The sequence below is a fragment of the Bos grunniens genome, chromosome 15 (genome assembly GCF_055505025.1).
Source record: "Bos grunniens cultivar Pamir isolate PY7600 chromosome 15, Bosgru_T2T1.0, whole genome shotgun sequence".
Taxonomy (NCBI): Eukaryota; Metazoa; Chordata; class Mammalia; order Artiodactyla; family Bovidae; genus Bos; species Bos grunniens.
The window spans coordinates 83,244,562-83,272,556 of record NC_141179.1 but is presented as its reverse complement, the minus strand read 5'-3'; the positions used below and the strand labels follow the sequence as shown (position 1 = coordinate 83,272,556).

The 27,995-nt window shown below is 57.1% G+C and overlaps 1 protein-coding gene and 1 long non-coding RNA gene across 4 annotated transcripts in view; one reads left to right on the top strand and one right to left on the bottom strand.

The window, feature by feature from the left end:
• Positions 1 to 26,708, bottom strand: part of DTX4 (deltex E3 ubiquitin ligase 4) — a 43,342-nt gene extending 16,634 nt beyond the window's left edge. The window contains exons 1-7 of one of the 3 annotated variants that reach the window (XM_086338801.1): positions 26,306 to 26,708; positions 17,241 to 17,952; positions 9,180 to 9,241; positions 8,400 to 8,561; positions 6,204 to 6,265; positions 4,856 to 5,008; positions 991 to 1,152 (exon numbers count right to left, since the gene is read on the bottom strand). In XM_086338801.1, the coding sequence (XP_086194927.1) occupies positions 991 to 1,152; positions 4,856 to 5,008; positions 6,204 to 6,265; positions 8,400 to 8,561; positions 9,180 to 9,241; positions 17,241 to 17,952; positions 26,306 to 26,516 (1,524 nt within the window). In that variant the 5' untranslated portion in view covers positions 26,517 to 26,708. Of the gene's footprint in view, positions 1 to 990; positions 1,153 to 4,855; positions 5,009 to 6,203; positions 6,266 to 8,399; positions 8,562 to 9,179; positions 9,242 to 17,240; positions 17,953 to 18,438; positions 19,804 to 25,503; positions 25,784 to 26,305 lie in introns of those variants that run through there. The other 2 variants (XM_086338800.1, XM_086338802.1) reach the window with 2 other exon arrangements.
• LOC147358851 (uncharacterized) lies at positions 25,873 to 27,727 on the top strand. The gene is made up of 2 exons (XR_015141718.1): positions 25,873 to 26,009; positions 27,064 to 27,727. It is a non-coding gene; the product is annotated as an uncharacterized LOC147358851 (long non-coding RNA).
• Positions 27,728 to 27,995: the final 268 nt, after the last annotated feature.

Below are 27,995 nucleotides of genomic sequence, written 5' to 3'. Positions count from 1 at the left end.
CACATTCCAGGATGTCTGGCTGTAGGTGAGTGATCACACCATCATGATTATCTGGGTTGTGAAGATCTTTTTTGTACAGTTCTTCTGTGTATTCTGTGTATTCTTGCCACCTCTTCTTAACATCTTCTGCTTCTGTTAGGTCCATACCATAAAGAAGGCTGAGTGCCAAAGAACTGATGCTTTTGAACTGTCATGTTGGAGAAGACTCTTCAGAGTCCTTGGACTGCGAGGAGATCCAACCAGTCCATCCTAAAGGATATCAGTCCTGGCTATTCATTGGAAGGACTGATGTTGAAGCTGAGACTCCAATACTTTGGCCACCTGATGCAAAGGGCCGACTCATTTGAAAAGACCCTGATGCTGGGAAAGATTGAAGGCAGGAGGAGAAGGGGACGACAGAGGATGAGATGGTTGGATGGCGTCACTGACTCAATGGACACGAGTTTGAGTAAACTCTGGGGGTTGGTGATGGGCAGGGAGGCCTGGTGTGCTGCGGTTCATGGGGTCACGAAGAGTCAGACACAACTGAGCGACTGAACAACAGCAACAACTGAATCACTTTGTTGTACACCTGACACTAACACAAGATGGGAAATCAACTGCACACCAATCATTAAGTCTGTGTTTTTTGTTCTCTTTTAAAATTTTACATTGGTGTGTGTGTGCTGAGTCACCTCAGTCATGTCCGACTCTTTCTCCAGGCAAGGATACTGGAGTGGGGTGCCGTGCCTTCTTCCAGAGCACCTTCCCAACCCAGGGCTCAAACTGGGGTCTCCTTTGGCTCCTACACTACAGGCAGATTCTTTACTGCTGAGCCCCAGGGAATAGCTGATCAACCATGTGGTGTGAGTTTCAGGTGTACAGGAAGTTGGGTTAGACATGAACACATTTTTCCTTGGTTACAGCAGCCTAAGTGGCCTAAAGACAAACACGGACCTGCAAACATTTAAATATGAAGTCATAAAAGCCAATGGCCAAGGGCGGGCTGACCTGGATGCCGGGGGGGATGCTGTAGATGATCCGGATGGTTCTGCAGTCCGGGTGGCCAGGCAGGGAGTGGGGAATGACGTGGTACTCCATCTTCCCTGGAGGCTGGGTGCCTGTCTTCACCCCGTAAATGGTCTTACAGGTCGGACACTGCAAACTCCCATCCTGAAGAGACAAGGCCCGAACTTCCAGTGTGGGAAACAGGTTTGGTCAGGACCACCCCACCCAATCTCAAAAGGTACCAGAGATAAAGGGCTGGTGTGTTAGTCACTCTGTCATGTCCAACTCTTTGTGACCCCAGGGACAGTAGCCTGCCAGGCTCCTCTGTCCATGGGATTCTCCAGGCAAGAAGACGAGTGGGTTGCCATGCCCTTCTCCAGGGGATCTTCCCAATCCAGGGATGGAACCCAGGTTTCCTGCATTGCAGGCAGATTCTTCACTGTCTGAGTCACCAGGGAAGCCCCAAGAAGTTGGGGTCAGGGGCAAAATGCACCCACGCCAGTACTAGATCTTAGCTGCTCCCCTGCCTGCTATCAGGGCTACTGAACGCTGAAGTTTTCTCCAGAGCAACAGGAGGAACACTCCAATCCAGCACTGGGCTCCATGCTTGGGGACATATATGAAAGACCTCATCCTTAAGAGGGAGAAGGAAATGGCAACCCACTCCAGTGTTCTTGCCTGGAGAATCTCCTGGACAGGGGAGCCTAGTGGGCTGCTGTCCATGGGGTCGCACAGAGTTGGACACTACTCAAGCGACTTAGCATGCATTGGAGAAGGAAATGGCAACCCACTCCAGTATTCTTGCCTGGAGAATCCTAGGGACGGAGGAGCCTGGTGGGCTGCCGTCTATGGGGTTGCACAGAGTCGGACATGACTGAAGCAACTTAGCAGCAGTAGCATCATCCTTAAGAAGGGGGCCAGGATTTACCCTGTTCATCAGGGCTCTGGGGGGCTTCCCAGGTGACTGAGCAACTAACACTTCCACTTTCAGAGTTCTGTTGGGGCAATGGCGGGGGGACTCTGGATTCAATGAGGTGAGGAGTCCTGGTTTCACAGCAGGACCTCATGAAGTGCCGTCTTGGGGTAGAGCCTGGACAGTAAACCCTATTCCCAGGCTTGAAAACAGACAGGGGGTGAGGAGGAGCCTGTGAGTGGGCAGAGAGTGACGTGTGTACAAAGTGCTGTCACGCAGCTGGGACCAGAGCTCTCCAGGACATCCGGGTCTCCTCGGGGAAGACTGGAACTCACTGCGGGGCTATTTAAGGACACTTTAACCCCAACTCCACTCATTTAAAGAAACAGCTTGCATTCAGCTTGTGTTCGTGTGATCAAAGGGTGGGAAGCCAAGGTCAGGGTTCCACTCTCTGCTCTGGTCTTAACTTGCTGCATGACCTTGGATGAATCACCCCATTTCTCTCTGGGCCCTTCTCACCCCTTTTAAAGAAAATAAAAAAGGCATACTTCAAAGTGTAAGTGCGAAAGAGGATAAAAGATCGTGTCCGCACCCTTTTTGAAGCACCATGGAAATAAACGAAAGGTACGAGATTATTCTTATATGCAGTTATCAAAAGGAGAGCGAAGGTGCCAAGAAGCCCCTTTAAATCCGAAATAACCTCTTCAAAGGCTGAGTCCTACTGAAAGTTTTTATTGTAGTGTCAGGAAACTGAGCAGGGAATCCAGACACACAGCATCCATCAATAACTGAGCTCTCTGAGACACAGAAAGATCCCGACATTGGCACTTTGGGAATTTCAACCATAGGACTACATTAGGATGAAGAAAAAAAAATTGTCATAGTACAGAGGTGTCAATTTGAATAAAAAGGGTTGAAAGTGTTAGTCGCTCAGTCACGCTGGACTCCTTGTGACCCTACAGACAGCAGCCTGCCAGGCTCCTCTGTCCATAGAGGGTTCTCCAGGCAAGGATACTGGTGTGGGTAGCCTTTCCCTTCTCCAGGGAATCTTCCCGACCCAGGGATCGAACCCAGGTCTACCTGCATTGCAGGCAGATTCTTTACCGTCTGAGCCACCAGGGGAGCCCCTTTCCCTTTTTCTTCTCACTTTCATCATGTTAGGAAGTAGGGATTGTTCTATTTCCATTTTCCAGATGGGAAATGAAATCTCAGAGAGATTGAAAATCTTGCTGCCCGCAGTCCTTTGGCTCCTCAGCCAGGGTTTGCACTTGGGTAGGCCGCCTTTACTCTTTTCCTCAAGCAGGATAAGGACAGGGCAGCCCCTGAAGGCCAGACATACTTTTGGATGAATAAGTGGTGGGAGGATATCACAAAAATCCCAGACTCTGATGCAATCCCAGCTGGGCCTGGAGAAATGAGAATTCGGAATCCCATAGATGGGGTCAAGGTGACCCAGGCCTGGGACAGAACATGAGAAAAGCCAAGGGCTTTAGGCGCTGGTGGCTCAGATGGTAATGTGTCTGCTTACAATGCGGGAGACCCGGGTTCAATCCCTGGGTTGGGGAGATCTCCTGGAGAAGGAAATGGCAATCCACTCCAGGATTCTTGCCTGGAAAATCCCATGGACGGAGGAACCTGGTAGGCTACAGTCCATGGGGTCGCAAAGAGTTGCACACGACTGAGTGACTTCACTTTCATTTTAGGCGCTGTGTGGAGAGACTTATCATCTGAGGGCACATCCAGGTTCCTGGAAGCCAGCTCTGATGGGGGACCGCCACTCCACTATCACTGGTGGGTAAGACAGGGTCACACAGCCCTCCTTTCCAACAGTTGACCTTAAGGGCCTTCCAGCCAAGATCACACAGCCCTCCTTTCCAACAGTTGACCTTAAGGGCCTTCCAGCCAAGATCACACAGCCCTCCTTTCCAACAGTTGACCTTAAGGGCCTTCCAGCCAAGATCACACAGCCCTCCTTTCCAACAGTTGACCTTAAGGGCCTTCCAGCCAAGATCACACAGCCCTCCTTTCCAACAGTTGACCTTAAGGGCCTTCCAGCCGTCCTTTGACAAAACCTTTAGTGCTTTTGAAAGGACAATGAAAGGCGCCCAAAGAACATGAATGTGACTGAGAAGCACAAGGCCTGGGAGAAGGAAGGGTCACTGGGGAGTCCTGTGCCAGCACGATGGACACTCACCATGGGCCGGTCACTGTAGAAAACTCCCTTCCAAACCCTCAGGGACAGACGTCTACACCTCTCAGACCACCACACAGTGTAGACACTGGGAGGAGTTGGGTTGGTGGTTGTTGTTTAGCCATTCAGTCCTGTCCAACTCTTTTGTGACCTCGTGGACTGTAGCCCACCAGGCTCCTCTGTCCATGGGATTATCCCAGTAAGAATACTAGAGTGGGCTGCTATTATCCTTCTCCAGGGGATATTCCTGACCCAGGGATGGAACTTGAGTCTCCTGCATTGGCAGGTGGGTTCCTTCCCACTGAGCCACCAGGGAAGCTCTGGGAAGGTAGGCAGCATAGCCCAAAAGGGAGGTGCAGACAGATTTTGCCAACATAGTAATTTTGGGGAAAACTGATGAGGCTGAGAACAACCAAGATCATCACTCCTGCTCCTCTGGGCTGCCCCTGCTCGCACGCTCAGTCGCTTCAGTCGTGTCTGACTCTTTGTGACCCTGAGGCCCTTAGCCCGGCAGACTCTCCTGTCCATGGGACTCTCCAGGCAAGAATACTGGAGTGGTTGCCATGCCCTCCTCCAGGGATCTTCCCCACCCAGGGATTAAGCCCGCGTCTTCTGCATTGCAGGTGGATTCTTCACCGTTGAGCCACCAGGGAAGCCTGGGGGTGCCTCTAAGACCCCCCAAAGCACCTGGGTGCCACTCCAATAAGGCCTCCAGGCTTGGGTGCTGCCTGGGAGGTGGTGGCACCCCCTGAGCTGGCACCCACCTTGTTGCCATTGTTGTACATGGCCACCAAGCAATAGACGTGGTAGACGTGGCCACACCGGGACAGCTTGCCCACCAGGTCCGGCTTGACTGTGGGCTGGGGGCCCTTGTAGCCGGACGGGGCCGTGAGGCGCTCCATGCAGATGGTGCAGTCCTGGGGGCGGAAAGGGGCAGAGGAGAAAGACCATCAGTTCCCACTCAGCCTGGGAGGCCACAGCACCTCCACGGTCTCCCAGCATGATCTCAGCTGCCAAGCGGGCTGCTGCTGCTGCTCCTCCAGAAAGCCCACAAACAGGGGAACATGCGCCACTGGGAATCTAGACAGAATTCTGTCTTCTTTGGCACAGCAGAGTAACTCTTGAACTAATTCCTGATGGTGATACACGTTAATTTAGGCTGCCAAACAGAATGATAGCCCCTCCTTGGGGGCTGTGACTATCCCTCCGTGGGATCCCTCAGAGGTCTCTGCAGGAAACCAACACTTGCTGATTTGACCCACTGACCATTTACTTATTTAAGTGGACATTTGTAGAGGAACTGTATTTGAAGTGCCCTGGAGAGGCTGCAGCATGTTTCAACATTTGGGGCTGGATAATTCTTTGCTGAGGGCTTCCCTGGTGGTCCGGTGGTTAACAGTCCACCTGCTCACGAAGGGGACACGGGTTTGATCCCTGGTCCGGAAAGATTCCATACGCTGCAGGGCAACTAAGCCCACACACGGCAACCACCGAAGCCCTGTGTTCCAGAGCCCCTGGTCTAGAACAAAGGAGGAGGCAGCAGAGAAGAGACGTCAGATAGATTGCATGGCCAACTCAGTGGACATGACTCTGAGCAAGCTCCGGGAGACAGTGGAGGACAGGGGAGCCTGGCAGGCTCCAGTCCACATGGCCGCAAAGAGTCAGGCGTGACTCAGCGACTGAACAAAAACAGTTCTTCGCTGCGGGTGCTGTCCCGGGCCCTCCTGAGCAAGGTGGTGGGTTTAGCAGCATCTTTGGCCTTGGCCTGCTGGATGCCACCAGCGTCTCCTCTTCCCTCCAGTTCTGTAAAATCGCCTCTGGTTGAGAATCTCTGATCACCATCAAGCCCATTTTTAAGTCGGTTCCCATAGCTTATCACACCACTTTGCTTAAATTCACGGTAAGACAGTTGAGCACCAGTCAGCAGTTTGCTGAACAGGCAGGTGTGAGAAGTTAAGCCACAGCTGTGGCCCAAAACATCCACTCCAACCAGCTCTGAGTTGGTCGGGACCCAGAAAGCAGTGCCAGCTGCCTCCTGCAGAAATCTGGCCGGGGAGATGACTGGGGGTGGGGAGGGTGAATCCCCCCACCCCCCGCCAGCCCTGGACTCACCTCGTCTGGCGGATGCCGGACTTTCTGCAGATACTTCTTCAGCACTTCTTCTGGGGTTTTCCCTGTGGGGACAGGATGATCAGGGGGCCACCAAGACAAGCTGGACATGCCAGAGAGGAGGGCGTTGTCAGCCAGGCTCAGAGCTTTCAGAAAAGACAAGGAACCACTGCGCAGTTGGATTTAAGGATGCAAAGGGGACACGGAGTGGATGCGGGAGCCAGGTGGTCTGAGGAGGGGCGTGTTTATGTTTGCCTCATCTCCTGCCATCACCTCCCCGACACTGGCCTGCCTAATCGCAACAAGCCCACTTTTTCACTGGCACGGGCCAGCAGGCTTCCCTTCCCCAACGTCAAAGAGCCTGGACCTGCCCAAAGGCTGCACCGGGCTAACAGTAACGAAAACTCTCTGTAAACAGTTTCACGTCTTAAGACATTGGGCCAGTTTACGGCATTCCTTTCCCAATGTGCTAAGGACTGTCTTGATCTGTAACGTGGCATCAAAGCGCCATTATTTTTACGGGAAACCGGGACTTGACGACCGCAGCTTTCTGCCAGCCTTCCTCCTGTCGACAGTGCAGTCGCTGCCCAGCAGTAGGGAGAGGATGATGCGTCCTGGCAGGGGCAGTGACTCTGGGATTTGGGGGGAGGGGAGCCAGGCCCCTAGGAGGCAGCCTGGACTAAAAGCAGGGGTTGGCAGGAGACAGCCTTGCCATGGGGCAGGGAGGAATAAAGGGCTGGAGCCTCCTTGGCGACTCCCTGACCTTCTCTGAGCTTCTGTTTCTCGCCTAGACAGTGGGCAAGAACAACAGCACCTGCCCAGAGGGGCGCTTGGACAATTAAACGACATACAATTAAATGGACCTAGAGCCCTGTGGCACTTAGCCTGCTAAGAGTCAGGCAAGTGCTATTAATAATAACAGGAAGAATGGGAAAGCGCAAAATCCCATCATTTCCTATGAGACCGCCAGGAAGACAAGCGAGTTCATTCAAGCAGAGAAGCATCGATAGACTGGAAAAGTAGGACAAGCGTTTCACCAAGTGGAGCCTCCAGCGTCCAAAAGCTGTGGCGCAGGCCCTCCCTCCCCGCTGGCCTGCTCGCCCTCCCTCCCCGCTGGCCTGCTCGCCCTCCCTCCCCGCTGCCCTGCTCGCCCTCCCTCCCCGCTGGCCTGCTTGCCCTCCCTCCCCGCTGGCCTGCTCGCCCTCCCTTCCTGCTGGCCTGTTCCTCTAACAAGAATTAAGCTTCTGTCGACTGAGAGCCTCTTGCTTGCTGAGATAAGTTATAACATGCTTACGATCCCACTGAAACCTCACCAGTTTGCAAGGGGAGGGCTTAGGGCTGACGGTCGAATCATTTAGAAATTGATACTAGAGACCAGGGGTTTCCCAGGTGGTGTCAGTGGTTAAGAATTTGCCTGCCAAAGCAGGAGATGCAGGCTCAATCCCTGGGTCGGGAAGATCCCCTGGAGGAGGAAATGGCAACCCACTCCAGGATTCCTGCCTGGGAAATCCCCTGGACAGAGGAACCTGGCGGGCTCCAGTCCAGGGGGCCACAAAGAGTTGGACATGACTTAGCCACTACACACATACACACACACACACACCCCAGAGCTAGAGAGAGCAGCTGTAGAGGTCAGGCTGGGTCCTTGGGGCCCAGGTAGGCACAGGTATATTGACCTCTTAGCTGCGGGACTGTGAGGAGGGGATGAGCTCTTGAAGGAGGGTCAAGCAGCCAGAGCTTCTGGAGTATCCCAAGGGACACGAGAAGTGACTTCCACTGCCTTCCAGGACACACCTGCTGGGTACTGGTTGTGTGTATTGTAAAGGGGAGAGAACTGAGGCAGCCTGGGGTCTCGTGACTTGCAGGGCACAAAGTTGGGATCTGAATCCAGGCTGTTCGGGTTCCCATGCTGAGGTGCTCCATCTCTCTAGTGTATATTCTCTGTGTCACACGCTGTATCTTCATGTGTCTGTATTGTTGCCCTGAATTTCTCTGTTTCTCAAAGGGTCTCCATCAGATCCAAACCTATCCACTTTGGTGTAATCCTCAGAGTGGGGATTAGTTAGCCCATTTAGCAGATGCAGAAACCGAGGCACAGAAGGCACGGGTGTGATCCTCAGTGGTGGAGACAGAGCTGGGCTGGGAGCCAATCTGTGACCACCCCCGCCCCAGGACTCCTTTGGACAAGGAGGCTGATACCTTTCTTGGCTTGCTTCTTGGTGGTCTTGCGGCTTGTGTTGGAAACCCCGGGGATGGATTTTATTTCGCTCTTGCTGACGGGGGGTGGGTGAAGGACCAGCTTTGGTGGCCGGGTGAGACACACAGGCAGCCCTGCTGCGCTCATGAGGATCCCAGTGATTCCTGGAAGACAAGGGCACCAGGGAGGAGGGCGGAGGGTCAGCCCCCAGCCCGCTCCACACTCCCCTCCCAGTAACCCGCTCGCCCCTTCTCCACACAGATCCTCCCAGAAACACGTCCATCCCCCCTTCTCCACAGTGAGCTTTGCGTTTTGCAATCACTTCGCCCAAACTGTTCCTGCCCTTCCCGTCCACCCCCTCAGGCCCTCGTCTGTCTCAGTCACCACCAGGATTCTCTCTTTTTACAAGCGTCCATGACACCTGTTGCTTTTGCTCTTCTTGTTTTTAACTTCTTTTTATTTGTTCTTAAACTTTTCATTTCGTGTTGGGGTACAGCGGATGAACAATGTGGTGACAGTCTCAGGGGAACTACATTTCCATGCGTCCATCCCGCTATAAACTGCCCTCCCGCCCAGGCTGACATGACACTGAGCTGAGTCTGCTGTGCCCTGCAGTAGGTCCTTGTTACTTGTCGGTTTATCATGGACCAGCACGGACCGTGCAGGCCACGGGGTCGCAAAGGACACACCTGAGCGACTTTCACCGCACTCAGTGCTTGCGCGTCCATCCCAAAGGCCCTCCTAGCCTCTCCCTTTTGTCCCTTCGGCCGGGGCTTCCTTACCTGCCAGCGCAGGGTTGACAGGGCTGGACCCACTCAGGTTCTTCACGGGGACAGTGGGGACCCTGCAGAAGCACAGAGCAGACACATCACGCTTTCGACAAGCGGGAAAAGGGCCACAGTGCTGGGAGCCCCAGAGCGTCAGGGGTTCCCCTGTTACAGGAGCCACTTGCTCCTCCTAAAGCCGCAGTCAGCCCACAGCCAGAGCTGAGCCCTTCAAACCCCAGCAGAGCACATTACAGCTCCACTCAGAACCTCACAGCCCCGAACGGACCAGGGCTCCCTCAGGTTCCGCGAGGCCTGTCCCGCCCTGTAGAGCCACCGAACAGCCCGCCCGAGCACCCCCCACCAGCTCCCTGGTCTCCCTGGTCTGCCCCGAGTCACTCATCTCCTCCCGTGATGTCGCTGTCCCTCCTGCAGGCCGGGCACACCCCAGCCTCAGGGCCTTTGCACCTGCGGTTCCCTCTGCCTGAAGTGTTTTTCCACCTGACCCCTGCTTGGCTCCCTGCTACAGATCCTTCAGTACGGGCTCCGACGTGCCCTACTCAGCGATGTCCCTGAGGCCATCTCATTTAACACGGCTACCCACCCCTCCACCCAACCCTGAGATGCCAAGTCCTCTTCCTTGGTCCTTTTTGCTTTTTGCCCACACTGGTCGACCTGCAGGATCTTAGTTCCCTGACCAGGGATTGAACCTGGGATCCCGGCAGTGAAGTCCTAACCACCGGGCCACCAGGGAAGTCCCACTTATGGTCTTTTGAAATAAATTGTTACTTTTTATCTCCCCTCTCGAAATCTACGCTCTATCAGGACAAATATTGCTGTCTGTTTCATTCAGAGCCTGACACTTCATGAATATGGCATTTCATGAGTATCAGTGGAAGCAATGAAATGAAAAAAAAAAAAAAGAAGAAGCGAGTTCAAACCCACAGGGTATAGTCACCTCAGAAGCTTCTGCAAGGGAGAGCCCCTTGCCTGAATCAGAAGTTCCAGCTGCACTTGGAGGAGCTTCTGCTGAGAGGTGGGCAGAGGGCACCCACCCCCGGCCCAACAGGCGGAAACCATCACCTCTTTACCCAGAGAAACACAGACAAGTAGGCAGAGTCTCCTTCCTTGTCCTTCTCTCCAGCAACTCGAGCCAGGCTGGAGACAAGCCTGGAGACAGCCCCGCTGCCCAGGAAAGTTGGGGCCTCCCACGGGGCTGAGGACAAAATTACGGGGTGCATGGGGCTCGGTCTTGCGCCATCCCCTGCTACCCAGGCCTCTGCAGCTGGGCTTGGGGTGGGGGACGTGGGCTGGAGATCCTGATGGCCTGGGTCACAGACTACTCCAGGGGCCAGACTGCCAGAGAAGCCAGCAGTTCTGCTCTGGGGGGGCGAGAGGGGGTGCTGGGAAAGCAGGGGGGAGGGGAAAGAGCATTTTGCTGGCTTACTTTTCATTCATGTGCTTCGATGCCCATCCCGATAGAGACCCCCTTGGTGCTGGACACTCTCCCAGATGCTGGGGACACAGCGGTGGCCCACACAGCCTTTCATCTGCATGCTGAAATCACTAACGAGTCCAGCCTGCTTGATCCCAGACACCATTCTGAATGCTCAGAATAGACACATCCATCCAACCCTTCCAACCACCTATGCGAGAGATGTGATTGTCATGAACTCCGTTTTCATAGGCAGGGGCGCTGGGGCGCAGAGATGGGAAGCTAGCTTCAGGGAAGCCACACAGCCAAGGGTTTGAAGCCAGCCCATCTGGCTCTGGAGCCCATGGTCTCAGCCACTCAGCATGCTCCTGGGTCTGTGCGGTTCTTATCACACCCCCGTGCTGCAGACAGAAAGCGTGAAGCTGCGAGCCTAAGGAATAAGTCCACCCTGAGAGGCGAGGCCAGAACGGCATCTGCAGGCTGAGCTGGGCGCTAGTGCGTCTGAACCCCACGCGCCGGGAGGATGGGCGCGCCCTCCGCCACACGGAGTCCTCTGGGGTCTCTGTCTCCTCCCGGGGATGGTGACCGTGCACCAGGCTTGTGAGGGGATGTGAGAATAACAGACGCGGGAGTGTTTGTGTCTCCACAGGCCACCGAAGGCCACTTGTCCTCAGAAACCCGCTTCAAGATAAATCAAATCCTGATTGGGGCCGGGGGAGGGGAAGCTGAATTCAACACGAAAGAAAATCATCAAGGGGACTTTCCTGGAGGTCCAGTGGCTAAGACCCCCAGCTCCCAGTGAAGGGGGCCTGGGTTCGATCCCTGGTCCGGGAACTAGACCCCACGTGCTACAAATGAATATTCCACACGCTGCAGCAAGAAGATGCTGAGGGCTGCAGCCACCAGTGCAGCCAAATAAACACTAAAGAAAAAAAAAAGTGAAGAAGAAAGTCAGCAAGAAAAAGAGGAACAGACTGGATTCCGGACTCTGTAACCTGCCCACAGGGCCAGGCGTGGCACAGCAGGTGGGAATCAGAAAAACCAGGTTTAAGACCCAACCCCGCCAGGATCACGCACGTGTGCTAAGTCACTTCAGGCGTGTCAGGCTCTCTGCAACCCCATGGACTGCAGCCCTCCAGGCTCCTCTGTCCACGGGATTCTCCACGCAAGAATCCCGGAGTGGGTTGCCATGCCCTCCTCCAGGGGATCCTCCCTACCCAGGGATCAAACCCGTGACTCTCACGTCTCCTGCATTGGCAGGCGGGTTCTTTACCTCTAGCGCCACCTGGGAAGCCCACCGGTCACAACGTCCATCAACTTTATTGAGCCTCCATTTCCTTATCTGTAAAACTGTGGAAGTCTTAGGTAGGAGGCTGCATACTAAAAAGCAGAGACATTACTTTGCCAACAAAGGTCCGTCTAGTCAAGGCTATGGTTTTTCCAGTGGTCACGTATGGATGTGAGAGTTGGACTATAAAGAAAGCTGAGTGCCAAAGAATTGATGCTTTTGAACTGTGGTGTTGGAGAAGACTCTTGAGAGTCCCTTGGACTGCAAGGAGATCCAACCAGTCCATTCTGAAGGAGATCAGTCCTGGGTGTTCATTGGAAGGACTGATGCTGAAGCTGAAACTCCAATACTCTGGCCACCTGATGCAAAGAGTTGACTCATTGGAAAAGACCCTGATGCTGGGAGGGATTGGGGGCAGGAGGAGAAGGGGATGACAGAGGATGAGATGGTTGGATGGCATCACCAATTCAATGGACATGGGTTTGGGTGAACTCCGGGAGTTGGTGATGGACAGGGAGGCCTGGTGTGCTGCGATTCACGGGGTCGGACTGATCGCCTGAACTAAACTGAACTGAGACGCTGCAGGGAGAGACTTCCTGATGATTCTCCACTCCAGAATCTGACGACCCAACCTTGGGGGCAGTCTCCCTGCTGGGTTCCACACCGGGTCTGGTTCCCCTCCAGCCTCTCCAGGAGGTGCGGGAGGGCCTGCTCCCTGGATGCCCACTGTGGGGGGGCAGGCACGGCCCAGCCCTGCACCTGCCTACCCCCCTCACCACCTTTGAGGCCCCCACTCAGGCTGATAAGGAGCTGCAATCTGCAGGACAAAAGCCACCTTTGTTCCCACAAACTGGACCAGCAGGTTTACCTGGTCTGGTGAAGGAGGAAATAGTCCAATCTCCCCAGAGGGCTCGCCCAGGGTGGCCTGAGAACTGGGGGCTGGGAGGAGGGTCTGGAGAGACAGGGAGGGTGTGCCCCCCACTGCTGGCAGAGAATGCTGGCAGATGGGTGGGCGTCCCCACCACTGCCTGATGGCAGGAGAGGTGGAAGGGCTTGTCGGCAGCCCTGGACGCCTGCAGCAGGGCTGGGGAGGGGGACGTGCTTATGAAATGCAGAAGGGCCCAGGGGAAGGGCCCGCCAGGGGGTCGGGAGGCCTGGCGTCTAGGCTGACCCCGCGGGGCCTTTCTGAGAACCGCGCAGTCTCTCTGCCATCCTTGGCCACGTCTGTGTTACCGCGGCAGTACACAGGGCGCCCCAAATCTCAGTCCCTGGGAGGAATGCGGATCTGGGTCGCATCTTCTGTAAACAGCCCAGCCCTGTGCGAATCTGGGTGATCGTTTACATTCTTGTTTCCCAAGGGTAAGAGGAAGCGGGCTCCAGAGAAAGCCTTTTCCTGCTTGGTGGTGGTTTAGTCACTCAGTCGGTTGGACTCTGTGACCCCAGGGGCTGCAGCCCGCCAGGCCCCGCATTCTCCAGGCAAGAATTCTGGAGTAGGTTGCCATTTCCTCCTTCAGAGGATCTTCCCGACCCAGGGCTCGAACCCAGGTCACTTGCAGGGCAGGCAGACTCTTTACCAGCAGAGCCACCAGGGAAGCCCTTTTCCCCTGCTTGCCTAATGTCCCAGTTTTCTCAGATTCTTGAGGGGGTCAAGGGAAGCATCAGGCTGAGTGCTGGGCAGACTGTGGAGCTGCAAACACCCGATCGCCCTCCAGCGGTGTTCCTGGTGGAGGTGAAAACCCGGGAGAGTGGCCTTCAGGGTCCACACCAGTCACACCCCGCTGGGGCCCCTGGGTTACAGGCGCCTGAGCCCTCTGTCTGGAAATCAGCAGGCCAGACAAAGGGTGGTGAGCATTCATCCACCTCCTCCAGGAGCCGGCTCAGCCAAGGCTGCGGGACCCGACCCCGTCAGCCAGTGGGCAGACCCTCCGGCCTGCTTGCTCTGGGTGTGCATTTTAATTTCAGTCTCAGAGAATACAAAACGGAGAGAGGAGTGGCAGGGTGGCGGGGAAGGTGGCGTTGGTGAGGGGAGAGCCCCTCTGCAGACGCCACGGGAGAGGCAGTGTTTGTTCAGGGGGTTCTGAGCCAGCCCAGGGGTGGTCAGCAGAACCGTGTTCTTGTCTCTCCAGCCACCGAGGTCTCGCTGGAGATGGAGCCGCCTGCGTCCAGAAAAGAGGGGCGACTCCCGCCCTCGGGGGCACAGCTCCCCCCTTCTTTAGAAACCGCCCCGCTTGTGTCTCTGAATAATTCACAGGGTCTTTTGTTCCCCCCAGACCCTTCTCTCCAGGGCACCTCTCCCACCCTGCCGGGTCTTCCTCTTTTCCGGGGGAAGTTGCTGGGAGAGGTCATGGGCAGAGAGGGGAGGGGCCGGCCGCTGGATGACAGCAGGGCGATGGCAGAGGCAGACAAAGGGAATCAACGGGCTCATTAAGCGGCCGTGGGGGTGAGGGAGGTGGGGAGAGGCTGAGAGGAGAGAGCTGGGAGACGGAGAGCTCTGTGGAGGGGGCCTCCCCTGTCGGGGAGACAGCACAGGAAAACCAGCTCCTTTCTATAGCCCTTTTCAAACTGAACTGCCCAGAACTCCGCCCTCCTGGGTCCCTCAGATTCCATCTGCCCTGCTGACACTACAGCAGAGAGATAAAAGCTGAGATTTACAGCGATCTGGGCTTCCTTACCCTCAGTTATGGCAAGGAGGTCACTTGGCTTTTGCCTGCTGCTACTGCTGCTAAGTCGCTTCAGTCGTGTCTGACTCTGTTCGACCCCAGAGACGGCAGCCCACCAGGCTCCCCGTCCCTGGGATTCTCCAGGCAAGAACACTGGAGTGGGTTGCCATTTCCTTCTCCAATGCATGAAAGTGAAAAGTGAAAGTGAAGTCACTCAGTCGTGTCAGACTCTTAGCAACCCCATGGACTGCAGCCTATCAGGCTCCTCCGTCCATGGGATTTTCCCGGCAAGAGTACTGGAGTGGGGTGCCATTGCCTGGCTTTTGCCTAGGGCACCAGAAATGAAGTGGTGGAGTCAGATTAGATCTGACTTCAGCAACCACAGAGGGCCTAGCTCAGATAGTTCATAGTAATAATAATAGCAGCCTCTGACCAAATTCTCATCACGTGCCCAGCATTATGGTAAATCCCACTGAAAACCTCCTATAATCCCCATGGCAAATCCTATAAGCAAGGAACCGTTCCTACCCCATTTTGCAGATGAATAAACTGAAGACGGATGGTGCACAGCTTGCTCCGAGTTACTCAGCCAGAAACCTGGGTCCCAGCGCAGGTGGTGAAGCTTCTAGAGGGTGAGCTCTTACCTCCACATGAGCGTCCCTCTCCCACGGTGGCAGGCACCAGGAACTCCTGCGAGAGGCCCCAGGAGGCTGCCTTTCGCCAGCGTGGAGACAGGACCAGCGGCATTGCGCCGGGACCCGTCCCTCTGCCAGACTTTCCTGCAGGCCCAGAGGAAGTCATAGGAAAAGCCCCCGCACCTGACCGGCATCTGACCATTTATAACTTGCCTTTAAATACAATGAGGAGCTGGGCTTTAGCCAAGAGAGCACCGATCGGATGCGGAGACGAAGACCTGGGCCCCAGCCCCGACTCTGTAACACGTGGAGTGTGCAGCTCTCCCTGCGTCTGACGCTTGGAATGGGTCCTTGCTGGCAAGTGCATCTGGGCAGATGTTAAGGAGCGCCCTCTCCTCGTTGAGGGTTACATGCTGACTCGGGGTGGGGGGCAGGGCAAGCCTGCTACCCCCAGTCCACACAGGCGGGAACGTGGATGTGCAGACAGTCTAGGGCTCCCCCAGCGGCAGAGGCAGGGGTAAGCTGGGCCACCTCCCAGTCCTCAGCATCCTCTCATCTTCTCTCCGCCCAGGGCCGAGCCCCCCGGTGCAGACACACTCTTCCTGGCAGCTCGATCTTCGCAAGCTGGTGTCCACCCTAACTCTAAGGCTTCCTGAATATCTGTGGCTAGGGGTGTCCGCCAAGTCAGGCTCCTCCAGAGAAGGGAAGGCTGGCAGGTACAAGAGGCCCAATTCACATGAAATCCATGGCCAGCAGCCAAAGGCGGTGGGTACCATGTGGACCTGGGTCTCTCTGATTTTATGACCAGGAAGACTAAGAAGCTTGATAGAACACGGGAATAACAGAAGGGACAACTCCCCCAAGTTGTCACAAGGAATGACTGACCTCGGGCACGGAAAATGTCTGGCACATATAAGTGGAAGTGTGTGAAAGTGAAGTTGCTCAGTCGAGTCCGACTGCTCACGACCCCATGGACTGTAGCCCAGCAGGCTCCTCTGTCCGTGGAATTCTCCAGGTAAGAATACTGGAGTGGGTTGCCATGCCCTCCTCCAGGGGATCTTCCCAACTCAGGGATCAAACCTGAGGCTCCAGCATGGCAGGCGGATTCTTCACCATCTGAGCAACCAGGGAAACCCCATGGTAAGCATTTACTAAACAGGGGCTGTTATTCCAGTCTGGAGTCCCTGGAGGCGGAGTAACTCACACGGGACACCTGTGCATGCGGTGTGCGATTGCCAGGGAAGCAGCGTGGCAGAGTTGGAAGAACTCCCTAAAGTTTGAGTCCCCGTCTCTGCTGATAACCAGATATGTACCCTGGAGCGAGTGAGCCTTTCGGGTCTTCCAAGGTAAAATGGGACCAAAAACCGTGCTTTGTAGACTTGCAAGGATTAAGTAAAGCGATAAGGCCTGCAAACTAGAAGTAGGGGGAGCCCACGAATGATGTCTGCTCTTCCTTGGCAGGCATAGTCCTCACCGCAACCCTAACACCATGGCTGGGATTTACAGATGAGCAAGTCAGGATTCTACGATATTAGGGAACCGGCTTCTATCACAGGGCTGCTGTTGCTGCTGCTGCTAAGTCGCTTCAGTTGTGTCCGACTCTGTGCGACCCCATAGACGGCAGCCCACCCAGCTCCCCTGTCCCTGGGATTCTCCAGGCAAGAGTGCTGGAGTGGGTTGCCGTTTCCTTCTCCAAAGCACGCACGCATGCTAAGTCGCTTCCATCGTATCCGACTCTGTGCGACCCCATAGACAGCAGCCCAGCAGGCTCCTCCGTCCACGGGATCCTCTAGGCAAGAACACGACTGGGTTGCCGTTTCCTGCTCTTGGTAAGAGGCAACGTCTCCTTCAGAATTCAGACCTGCCGGGACCCCAAAGACCAAAAGGCTCCCCTCCGCACCACACCACTGCGGGCCTTTCCCCTGCAGCCAGGGGGTCTGGAGAAGCCATGGAGGAGCTTAAGCCAGAGCAGCCCCTGGGTCCTCTCTGACTCAGGCGATCCTCAGGTCTGAGGCCCGGGGCTCCGGACGCGCTCAGGGGTGTCACCGCAGAAGCACTTACCCAGAGGCGATCAGCACCCGGGACTGGGCGAGGGCCAGTCGCTGCAGGCTGGTCCGATTCAAGGTCGCCAGGGCCACCCGGCCGGCCTTGCCGTTGGCCCCCGGCGGGCTGGCGGGACAGGCCGCGGGGGCTGCCCCTGCCGCCGCGCTGGAGGCTTGTCTCCGGATCGCCTGCGACGACGGGGCCGGCTTCCCGGGGCCCCGGCCTGCGCCCGCGCTGTCCGGCGGCGTGGCCCCGGGGCCCGGGGGCGGCCCCTTGAGGGCCGCGGGCGGGGCGGCGCTCCTGCGGGCGGCGGGGGCCGGCGGCGCCGCGGCCTTGACGCTCCTCACCAGGACGCACTGCGGGCAGGAGCAGGGCGGCGCGCGCGGCCCCGCGGCGGCGGCGGCCCCGGGGGCGGCCGGCCAGGACGCGGCGCGGCCCGCGGCGCCCGTGACCAGCGGGTAGACCAGGTCCAGGCGGCGGCGCACGCGGCGCTGGCGCTGCGTCTGCCGGTTGATCTGGCCCATGGTGCCGAAGTCAATGACGTAGCCGAAGCCGATGGGGCTCAGGTCGATCCAGGGCCTCTGCTTCTCGAAGGCGTGTTGGATGGTGATGCCCACGTCCATGTCGTAGGGCGTCCAGGAGCCGTGGTCGTTCTCCCACTCCCACACCACGCCCTTTCCGGGCGCCGAGGCGGGGTCGTAGTAGTTGCGCCGGACGGGCCGGAGGGTCCCTGCCGGAGAGGGACGGAGGAGGCGGTCAGCGGCACCCAGGGCTGGAACCCACGGGTGCTACCTTAAGAGGCTCGCGGTAAGCGAGTCTACGTGGCCGGCCCTTGGCTGCCTTGGCTTTGAAGGAGGCTCCTTCCTGCCGTTTTAAGGTCTGCCGTGAACGGGGAGGGTTCAGGGGTGCAGGCTGGGGTGGAAGGCAGGGTGGGAAGCTGATGAGCTGCAAGGGAAGGATGCGGGTGACGCTGCAGGGTACCCCAAAGAGCACTGCCTGGTTTGGAGTTCGGAGACTCTACTTTAGTTTGCAGCCACATTTGTTTGCTTAATATAACAGCCCACAACCTCCTTTTCTCCCCCAGGAGGAATAAGATAATAGCTCCTTTGCAAAGTTTTTGCCATAATTAAATGTTGCTCTCTCACTCAACATGTATGTATTTGTGCCAAGTCTGGGATTTCTCAAGCGCCCTGTCCTTTGCACTAAGGCATATCACCTTTGACACATAGTAGGTGCTCTTAAATAATCTCTCTTCTTCCGTGACTCTCTGAAGGCCTAAGCCCCCGAGGGCTAAGAGGAAAAGAACACAGGTCAGGGAACCCTAGAGAACGTAGGAAGACTCTGTCCCCACCCAGGATGCCCGCCCAGGTGGTGATGGAGCTGGCTGTCTGGACTTTTATGGGTGTGGTAAAAAAATAAAAGATCAGGGTGGAAGAACTCTCTCATATTTCCCAGCATTAAATCTTATATCAACAACAGTAATAGCGATCCTAAGAATAACTTTCTATTTATCTAACATCTTTTATTCAAGAGGCTCAACCTTCCTAAAGATAGGGTTGTGGCTGTTTAGTTGCCGTTTAGTCAAAAGTTGTGTCTGACTCTTTGCAACCTCATGGACTATAGCCCACCAGGCTCCTTTGTCCATGGGATTTTCCAGGCAAGAATACTGGAATGGGTTGCCATTTCCTTCTCCAGGAGATCTTCCCAAGCCAAGGACTGAAACTGAGTCTCTTACATCTCCTGCATTGGCAGGCGGATTCTTTACCTGCTGACCCCCCAGGAAAGCCAAAGGCAGGGTGAAAGTGAAGGTGCTACTTGCTCAGCCCTGTCTGACTCTTTGTAGCCCACTAGGCTCCTCTGTCCATGGAATTCTCCTGGCAAGAATACTGGAGTGGGTTGCCGTTGGCTTCTCCAGGGGATCTCCCCACCCCCGGAATTGAACCCAGGTTCCTGCATTGCAGGAGGATTTTTACCATCTGAGCCACCAGGGTAGTCTCATTTAAACTGCCCAATGAGACAAAGTGAAGTACAGGTCAAGAATTTGAATCCAGATGTGTGAGTAAAGATCATGTTGTTCAACCTTAGATAACTCTGCCTGCTTCCTGAATAATAATAAAAAAGAGTTCCTGTAATTATAAAACAAAGATAGGACAGTCTCAATCTGGATCATCTCAGGGTGGGTGGGTAGGGTGGCAAGGGCAGGGAAGAGATCTGGGTTATTGCAGGGGAACAGTTAGAGCAGAGATGAACCTTCAGGACTGGTGGGGAAAACTAAGCCTGTAACTGTTGCCTCTTTCTCCTCCACCTCCCGGAACCCTGAATGCAGACCCAGGTCCACCCCAGGCTCATTTCATGGGTATTAAGCTCAAGGCTGAGGACGCCTGGCTCGGGGCAGGAGGGGGAGACTGGGAGAGCTCCTAGGATGCTGGAATCTCTGCATCTGTCAGCTTAGGCTCCATCAGAGCGGTGGGAAAAGGCTCCCCTCCGCTGGCCCCTGACCCATCCCCTCCTCCAAGCCAGAAGGAGATACCAAGACCGGGGACAGAATCCCATTCAAAGGGGGAAGAAAAGGAACAATGACTATTGAGGCCTTTGCCAGGTCGTCACCCGCCCTCCCGCCCTGTCTCCAAGCCCCTTAATGACCCAGAACATCAATATGCAGAGGCTGGAGGGAGAGACAGAACAAGCCCCTTATTCAGGCCCGGGAGCTCTGCTGGGGGACGTCGAGGGCGCGGGAGAGGAGGGAGAAGGGGCACCCAGGAGGCCCCCGTTAGCCCCCCGGTTTCCCCCTAAGGAGCCAGCTCGCTGGGGGACAAAGTCGCGGCCTTCGGATCCAACGGCGGAGCTTCCGGGCGCATCAGCCGCTTGGTCCAGCCTCGTTCCCCCACCTGTTTGCTCCCTCGCCAGTGCTCCCTGACTCCCCCACGCCTCCTAGTCACCAGGGCAGGCCTCTGGGGACGCCCTCCTTTGCTGTTTTCATCTGCCGAAATGTTCCTTATCGTTCCTGTGCCATTTGTCACTCGTTTCTGGACGTGCCTTCCTGGTCCGGGCGCCACCCTCAAGGAGCCTGGGGAGACGGCGCCTTCGATCTGCTGGGTACCAGCATCCCGGCCTTTTTCACAGCAGAGCACCTTGCCCTCCAGCACCTAATGCAGCGCGGGCGGTAACGCGGGCCCTACAGACTCGCCGCGGTGCGCAGAAGACGCACCTCTGGGGACGCTGGCATCTGATTCCGGATCCCGTGTTGCTGAGTGTGTATCAGCGGCCGTGAGGAAGGCCGATTCAGGCTCTCCTTGAGCGCCTGGAGTCTAAAACCAGGCAAGGAAGTTACGAGACAGAGGCTGCCCGAGAAGGCTGCCAGCAGGGCTGTGTTAACAGTAAACCACACGCCCTGGGAGCTCCGGTCCCGGGCACGACTTCCTCGAGGTCTAGACCTAGAGCCGCCCCTCCGTGGCCTCCGCACACCCTGATATTCTCTGCCCGCACTTCCGCCTCCGGCCTCCGGCACCCTCTTAGGTGCCCATCCTTCAGATCTCAGTTCATTTTCTCAAGGAAGCCTCTCTGGGCCGTCCAACTGGCTCAAATTCCTGCCCCTATTATTATTATTTTTTACACACGATCTGGAGGTGCAGTCACACATTTCTTTGTGTGACTCATTTGATGAACGTCACTCTAACCCATGGGACTCCCGGTCTCACAGGGTGGGCATCCAGGAGCTTGCTCACGGCTGTGGCCCCCATGCCTGGCATGTTCTAGGAGCTCAGTACCTATCCATGGAACACATGAGGTAGTAACCACTTGGAGAACATTTCAAGAAGCGGAGAGCATGACAAAGAGCCTAGGGCCCGGGGGAGAGGGGGAATCTCAGGAGGTGACAAGGCTGAAGGAGGGCAGCTCAGGAGAAGCAGGCTGCTGTAGGTGGAGGGGGGTCCCAGGGGACGCCTGAATAAAAGGCTTGCTTGTCGGCAGGCATAGAGGAAAATATGGGCAGAGAACAGGATAAACCTGGAAAGGCGTGTGAGAGCCAGGGTACAGGTGGTTGGAAACGCTGGGCTGTGAGGGCTTGTATTTACAGGTCTCGAGGAACCACTGAGGTTTGTGACACAGAGAAGTGACGGCACAAGTGCGTCTGTGCCAACTCGATTCAGTGGAGTCTGACTCTTTGCCACCCTGCGGACCGTGTGAGGTTCTCCAGGCAAGAATATTGGAGTGGGTTGCCATGCCCTCCTCCAGGGGATCTTCCAGACCCAGGGACTGAATCTGTGTCTCCTGTGTCTCCTGCATGGGCAGGGGGGTTCTTTACCGCTGAGCCCCTGGGGAAGCACAGTGACACCAGAGCTGCTCTGTTTATTGAGTACTGTGTGGGGGTGGGGCGGTGAGGGGATGGAGGTGGGAGAGGGTGCTGGGAGCAGAAATGAAAAGCAGGTGACAGATCACAGACCCCACAGATGGGCGCTGGGCAGGGCGTGAGCCTGAGTAGCTGAATGCTTTCTAAGTGATCCAGGGCCACCGGCTTCTGAGTCTCCTGGGGAACAGACGAGTCACCGAGGGTCGGCCTGGCCGGGGGCCGGGCCCAGAAACCTGCACGTGAGCCCCTGCCGTGTTCATCGTGACTGCTCAGCTTTCAAGTCCCACATGTCCATATAGATGAGACGTGCAAACACAAAGCTGAAACGCGTCAAAGACTCCTGAGGCTTCGATCACGGGCAAGCCGTAAGATGGTGATGCCATTCACCAAGCAGAGAGCTGTCACAAGGAGAGCTGGCTTTTGGAGGGAAAGATGCTGCGTTCAGTTCAGCCCTGGAGGGCGAGGGTGGACCTCGGCACCAAAGCTGGGGGACAAGAGGGATGGTGGGGTTGCATTCTCTGAAGATTTTCAGAGACTGCTCCATCAGGAATGGGCAGGTCCTGGACCTGTCTGTAGTCCTGGATCTGTCTATAGACCCTGAACTAGATAATCGGAGGAAATTCACTGGGTCCCAAGGTACAGTGACTGAAGGACAGGGATAAAGGATTACACAGACTAAGCAGGAAAAAAGAGAAAGAGAGAAATAAAAGGTTTCCCTGGCAACTCACACACCGAGACCCCAAAGCACCACCCAAGTTGTTGGCTCCTGGGAAATGAGAGACAACATCTCCCAGGGCATTTCATCCACGTCTCTGCGGCCCTGTGCTCAGGACGTCCCAGGCTTCTCTGACCAGTGGCCCTCATCCGCACTCGAACATTCCATGAGGGTGGAGACTTGGATGGTTTGCTGTTGCAACATCCCCCGGGCCTGGGACGGGGCCCGCGTGAAGTAGGTGGTCTGCAAGTGTTCCCCAGATGAGGCAGGGCACGCGCACTTGATCGGGAACCTCAGCTTTGTCGTGCACTTGCTGTAAAACTTTGGGCAACTTCATCTTTTCCAACTTGTTTCCTTTACTATGAAACCAGAACAGCAGGTTCTTCATAAGAGGACCATGGAGAATGGAACCAGGTACTACATGCGGGGTGCCTGCTGCCTGCCCCACGCCGCAGTACCCTGTGGTCATGACGCTTGCCCCCAGCACTCCTGTGCTCACACACGGTGGGGAATATCGCGGGGGAGCGGGCCTAAAAATCAGCTCCTACCAAACCCTTGATTCATGCTCCATCTGACCTTTCTCACTGTGTTAAAGACATAAAAGAGACCGACGTTGCCTGGAAAACTGAGCTGGAAGGAACCCTCCGTCACACCCTGTTACTTCTCATCAGCATCTTCAGTGGTGCTGGCTCCAGACTCAACCACCTGCTGACCTGCATGATGGGAGGCAGGGAGCCAGAAGGAACCTTAAGGCTGCCCTTCATTCTATGGATGAGAATGACGCTTAAGCAGTCAAGGGACTCAGTGGTAATGATCGGGTCCGCTGAAACATGCAGGGGACAGTGCTGGAAGATACAGGGGATGAAGTTCCAGCCGCTGCCCTACAACAGGTCAGCCCAGTCAAGGCGAACGGTCAGGGGCAGAGAGGACCCAGCCAAGGCTTTGGGAAGCAGGCAAGACTCCTTCACCTCCACCTCCCTGTCTCTTTCCTCCTTCTCCCTTCGCCTCAAGGAAAAGTGACACTGAATGCAAATAAGCTCAGAGTCTGGGAGGAGAGGGGCCCAGGGCAAACAGAGGCGGGCGAGGTGTCTGCGACCCCCCAGCCATCTCCCTGGAGACAGACTGGATGAGGCTGGAGCTGGGGGACTGGAGACGAGGACTTACTTGGCAGCAAGGCAGGCAGCTTCTGAAAAAAACAAAGCTCCCATGTCAGGAAACGTCCCCACAGAGTAGAGGCAACAACAAAAAAAAAATGAAAAAAGAAAGAGAGGAATCGCCTCTGGGCAAGGGGCTTCCAGCTCCCCTTTGTTTATGGAGATGTTTCTGGTTCCCAGCTTCAAACTGTGGCTTGGAGATGGTGGGTGCTTTAATTAGTCATCGCTAGGGCTTGGCCAAGGTTGCCGGGGAGCCAGTGGGTTCCAGTCCCTACCCTGTCACAGCTTCATCCATGAGCTATATGGAGAGGAATTGTGTGTCTGTTGGCGGAGAAGACAGAAGAGGGGGGTTGCAGACACCCCAAGATGCTATTCTGCTTTGGCAAGCTCCCCGACAGACCCAGGACTCCCAGGAATCCAGCCCAGGGCCTTCTGCACCGGGTCTGGCACGGAGGATGGGTTGGCCAACTGACCCTTAGCATGAGTGGGTGAAACCAACAGTCTCTAAAAGGAAGAGAACAGTGGAACAAGTACCCCAAGGCAGTTAGAAAAAGGCTCCAGGGCCAGCTCAGGTCTAACCTGTGGGGCGCCCCAGCCTCCAGGGTCCCTGTGCACCCCCAGGCAGTGGTCAGCTGGTTCTCAGCAAAGAGTGGTCAGACCTGGGGAGGAGGGTCTGTCCTTCCACTGGGTCTCCTCCAGACTTCACTTCTAAACAAAGGATCCGTACCAGGCCCACTGCAGACATCCCTGAACACTGAGTAAGCTTTCCTCCTTTCCAAATGTGGGACCAGGCCTGGGACCTTTATGTTGCTAAGGTGTCCCTCCACCTGCAGCTGAGATTTAATCTGAAATGGGACAGCTCATAGGCCTCCCTGGTGGCTCAGCGGTAAGGAACCAGCTGGCCCATCCAGGAGACACAAGTTTGATCCCTGGGTCAGGAAGATCCCCTGGAGGAGGGCAGGGCAACCCACTCCAGTATTCTTGCCTGGAAAATCCCACGGACAGAGGAGCCTGGTGGACTACAGTCCGTGGGTTGCAAAAGAGTCAGACACGACTTAGCGGCTCAACAATGATGACTGAACAGCTAACACCTGTCCGTGAATTCTGAGCAGGACTGGAGTTCCCTGTCGGGAGGTGTCTTGACCGTCATCCTCCCTCTGGACCCACCAAAAGGGATAGACCTTTCCAACCGCTACCCCAAATCCACAGTTAACTTCTCCCTATCCCCCCAGGCCACACAATCCTCTGTCCCAGTCTCCCTTCTCCCCTCTGTCCCAGTCTCCACACTCTCCTCTGTCCCAGCCTCCCCACTGTCCTCTGCCCCAGTCTCCCCACTTCCCTCTGCCCCAGTCTCCCCACTGTCCTCTGCCCCAGTCTCCCCACTTCCCTCTTTAGCCCCTCCTCCCCCAGTCTCTCTCAGATCCACCTTTCCCCCTCTCTCACCAAGGCTGAAGCCCCCCAGATGCTAACACTTCTGGAATCCTTTCCCCAGAAGGCTTCCCTCAATAGGCGAGTGTCTGCAAAGTCCTTGGCAGCGAGCTTGTTGGGAGTCATGGCTACAGATGAAGACAGGGGGTGGAAAGACACCCCTTTCCCATGACCATCCTAATTAGCGCTCAGGACGTGGGGGCTTTCCAAGACTGGCGGACATGCCCTGCTCGGGCAGCTGTTGTCCGGCCCTCTGGGACTCTCCAGTCCCCTCTCCAGCCCCTCCTCCCCCACACCTGCCTTTCCGGGGGCTCCTCAGTCAGGGAGGCCTGGGGGGCTGCAGTCCATGGGGTGGCAAAGAGTGGGACACGACTGAGCGGCTGAACTGAACTAAGCAGTCACACTCGTGGGGAAAGCCCAGCCAGAATTCCAGAAACACCCCCCAGAAACACCACCTCCCTGAAGAGGCTGTTCAGGGATAGATGCGTACTAGACCAGCTGAGCTCGGCCCGGGGGCCTCGCAAAGAGGCAGGTCTCCCCAGCTTCCCCGCCCTCACGCCAAGGACCGGGCACCCTGATCGCCATCCTCACTCGGGCTGGGAAGCCGGGTTGGTAGTGGCCACAGCCGCGACTTACTTCTCACCAGTAGATGGGAGTTCAGTGTGTCCCCCATCGGGGACCTTTGTGGGAGGAAGCTGGGGACAGTTTCCTTGCAGGAATGCGCAGCCCCGGCCGCCTCCGCCCCCAGGGATAAACACGCTCGGCTTCCCCGCCGGCATTCCGTAGCGGCGGCCCTCCCTGTCCTCTGTCCATCTGCGCGGGCCTGTTGCTTCCACCCTCGGAGCGCCCGATCAGAGGCGCTCACCGCCCCGCGGCCGCCAGGGCGTGCCCGGCGCTGACAGCCCCCCAAGTCCATCGGTCTCTCCGGGGAGGCCTTCGCAGGCTCGACTACAGCGCCGGCCTCCCAGGAATCTCCACCCTCCCCCGCGCCCGGTGCCCACCCCCAGGACGGGGCCGGGGGGAAGGCATGCCCCCGGGAAGGGCAAAGGCAGCGACGTGGGCAGCCGGGGGTGCGGGTGGCAGGCCCCAGGGTGCCCGACCGACGAAGGCTCAGCCCACGTGATGCTGGCGAAGGCGGGCAGGTAGACTTGCCCACCGGCCGATATGCTGCCGCGGCCCCTCTGTTCCTACTAGAGTGGACTTGGGGTACCGAGCGTTTAAAGGGGGGGAAGACCGTTGAAGGGCTTTCTTAGGGGCGAGGGTAAAAGTCGGCCGGCCTAACCAGACCTGCACGGACGTTTATTGCAGCAGGTATCATAAGACGCTCGCAGGGCGGGGGCGCACTGTGCCCCCTCCTCGGCAGCTTATGGGGGACCCAGAGGTCCGGAGGGGCCCCCGGCGGAGGAGGGTGCGCGCGGGGCGGGGACGGCCGGCTCACCCGTGTCCTGGCGAAACTGGTTCATGGAGTGCAGGTCGATGATGTAGGGCGCGAGCCGGCGGTCCACCTGGCCCAGCACCACGCTGCCGCCGGCGCGCGGGCCGGCGCGCACCGCCGCCTCGATGTGGTGGCTCACGGCGGGGCTGTAGGGCCGCCAGCGCCCGTGCTCGTTCAGCCATTCCCAGACCACCACGGCCGAGGCCAGGAGCATGGCGCGCCCGACCGCCCGCGGGCCCCGGCCCCGCACCCGGCGCCCCCGGCCGCCTCAGCCCCCGGCCGCGGGCCGCGCCGCCGCCGCGCGTCCGCTGGGGCCCCGAGAGCCCAGCCGCCGGGCTCGGATCGCGCGCCCCACGGGGTCGCGGGGCCTCATGCACACGGGCGCGCGGCCGGGGCTCCAGCCCTTGCACCGGGCGCCGGCGGGATCGGGCGGGCGGCGGCGCTCGGGGCGGCTGGCCGGGCCCTCCTCCCCGCCCCGCGGCCCCCGCCGCCCCCCCGGCCCGCCCGCCGCGCGGGCCGAGAGCTCCCCCTCCCTGCGGCTTCGCGCCGCCGCCTCGGGAAGGAGCCGCCCCTCCCGAACCCCGCGCCCGGGCAAACCCGCGCCTGCGAGGGGCTCCACGGTCCCGAGACGCGAAGGAGCGACACCCCCACCCCCGACCAGGACACGGCCCGGGACCGCCGCTGTCAGCATCCTCAACTTGGCAGGCTCTCTCCCCAAAAGGGAATTTTTTTCTTTCTTTCTTTCTTTTTTTTTTTTTAAGTGCAGTGTGATCGCTGTCCGCACCGCGAGCTCCGGGACCCGCAGCGCCTGGCACACTCACGGTCTGCACGCTCTCGCCGCGGGGGCCGTATTCCCGCATCTTCGCCAGCATCCTGCGCTGTCCGTCAAGGACGCGGGGCCACGCCCCCGGGCCCGGCCGCGGCCCGGAGCCCCCCGCCCCCTGCCGGCCGAGCGCGCTCCTGCCCGCCCGGCCGCCCGTCCCGGTGTTCCTGCCTGGAGGACCCCGGGGACAGACGAGCCTGCGGCCTACAGTCCACACAGTCGGATACGACTGAGCGACTCAGCACGTACCAGCCTCGCTGCTGAGACCCCCTGCAAAGGCGTGCAGAAATTGGAGAGATGATGGATTAACACTGTCGGTGTAGAGGGCAAATGTGGGTTTTCTGGCCTGCTTAGACTACCTTGGGCTTCCCTGGTGGCTCAGATGGTAAAAAATCCACCTGCAGTGTGGGAGCCCTGGGTTCAATCCCTGGGTTGGAAAGATCCCCTGGTAGAGGGAAAGGCTACCCACTCCAGTTTTCTGGCCTGGAGAAGTCCATAGACTGTATAGTCCATGGGGTCGCACAGAGTAAGACACGACTGAGCGACTTTCACTTTCACTTTAGACTACCTTACTGAAATAAAGAAGGCATGTGTTAAATGGATTTATTTTGCAGAATTTCTGTGACGCAAATAATGAGACACTAGGTAGGCAATGGCAACCCACTGCAGTACTCTCGCCTGGAAAATCCCAGGGACGGGGGAGCCTGGTGGGCTGCAGTCCATGGGGTCACTAAGAGTCAGACAGGACTGAGCGACTTCACTTTCACTTTTCACTTTCATGCATTGGAGAAGGAAATGGCAACCCACTCCAGTGTTCTTGCCTGGAGAATCCCAGGGACGGGGGAGCCTGGTGGGCTGCCATCTATGGGG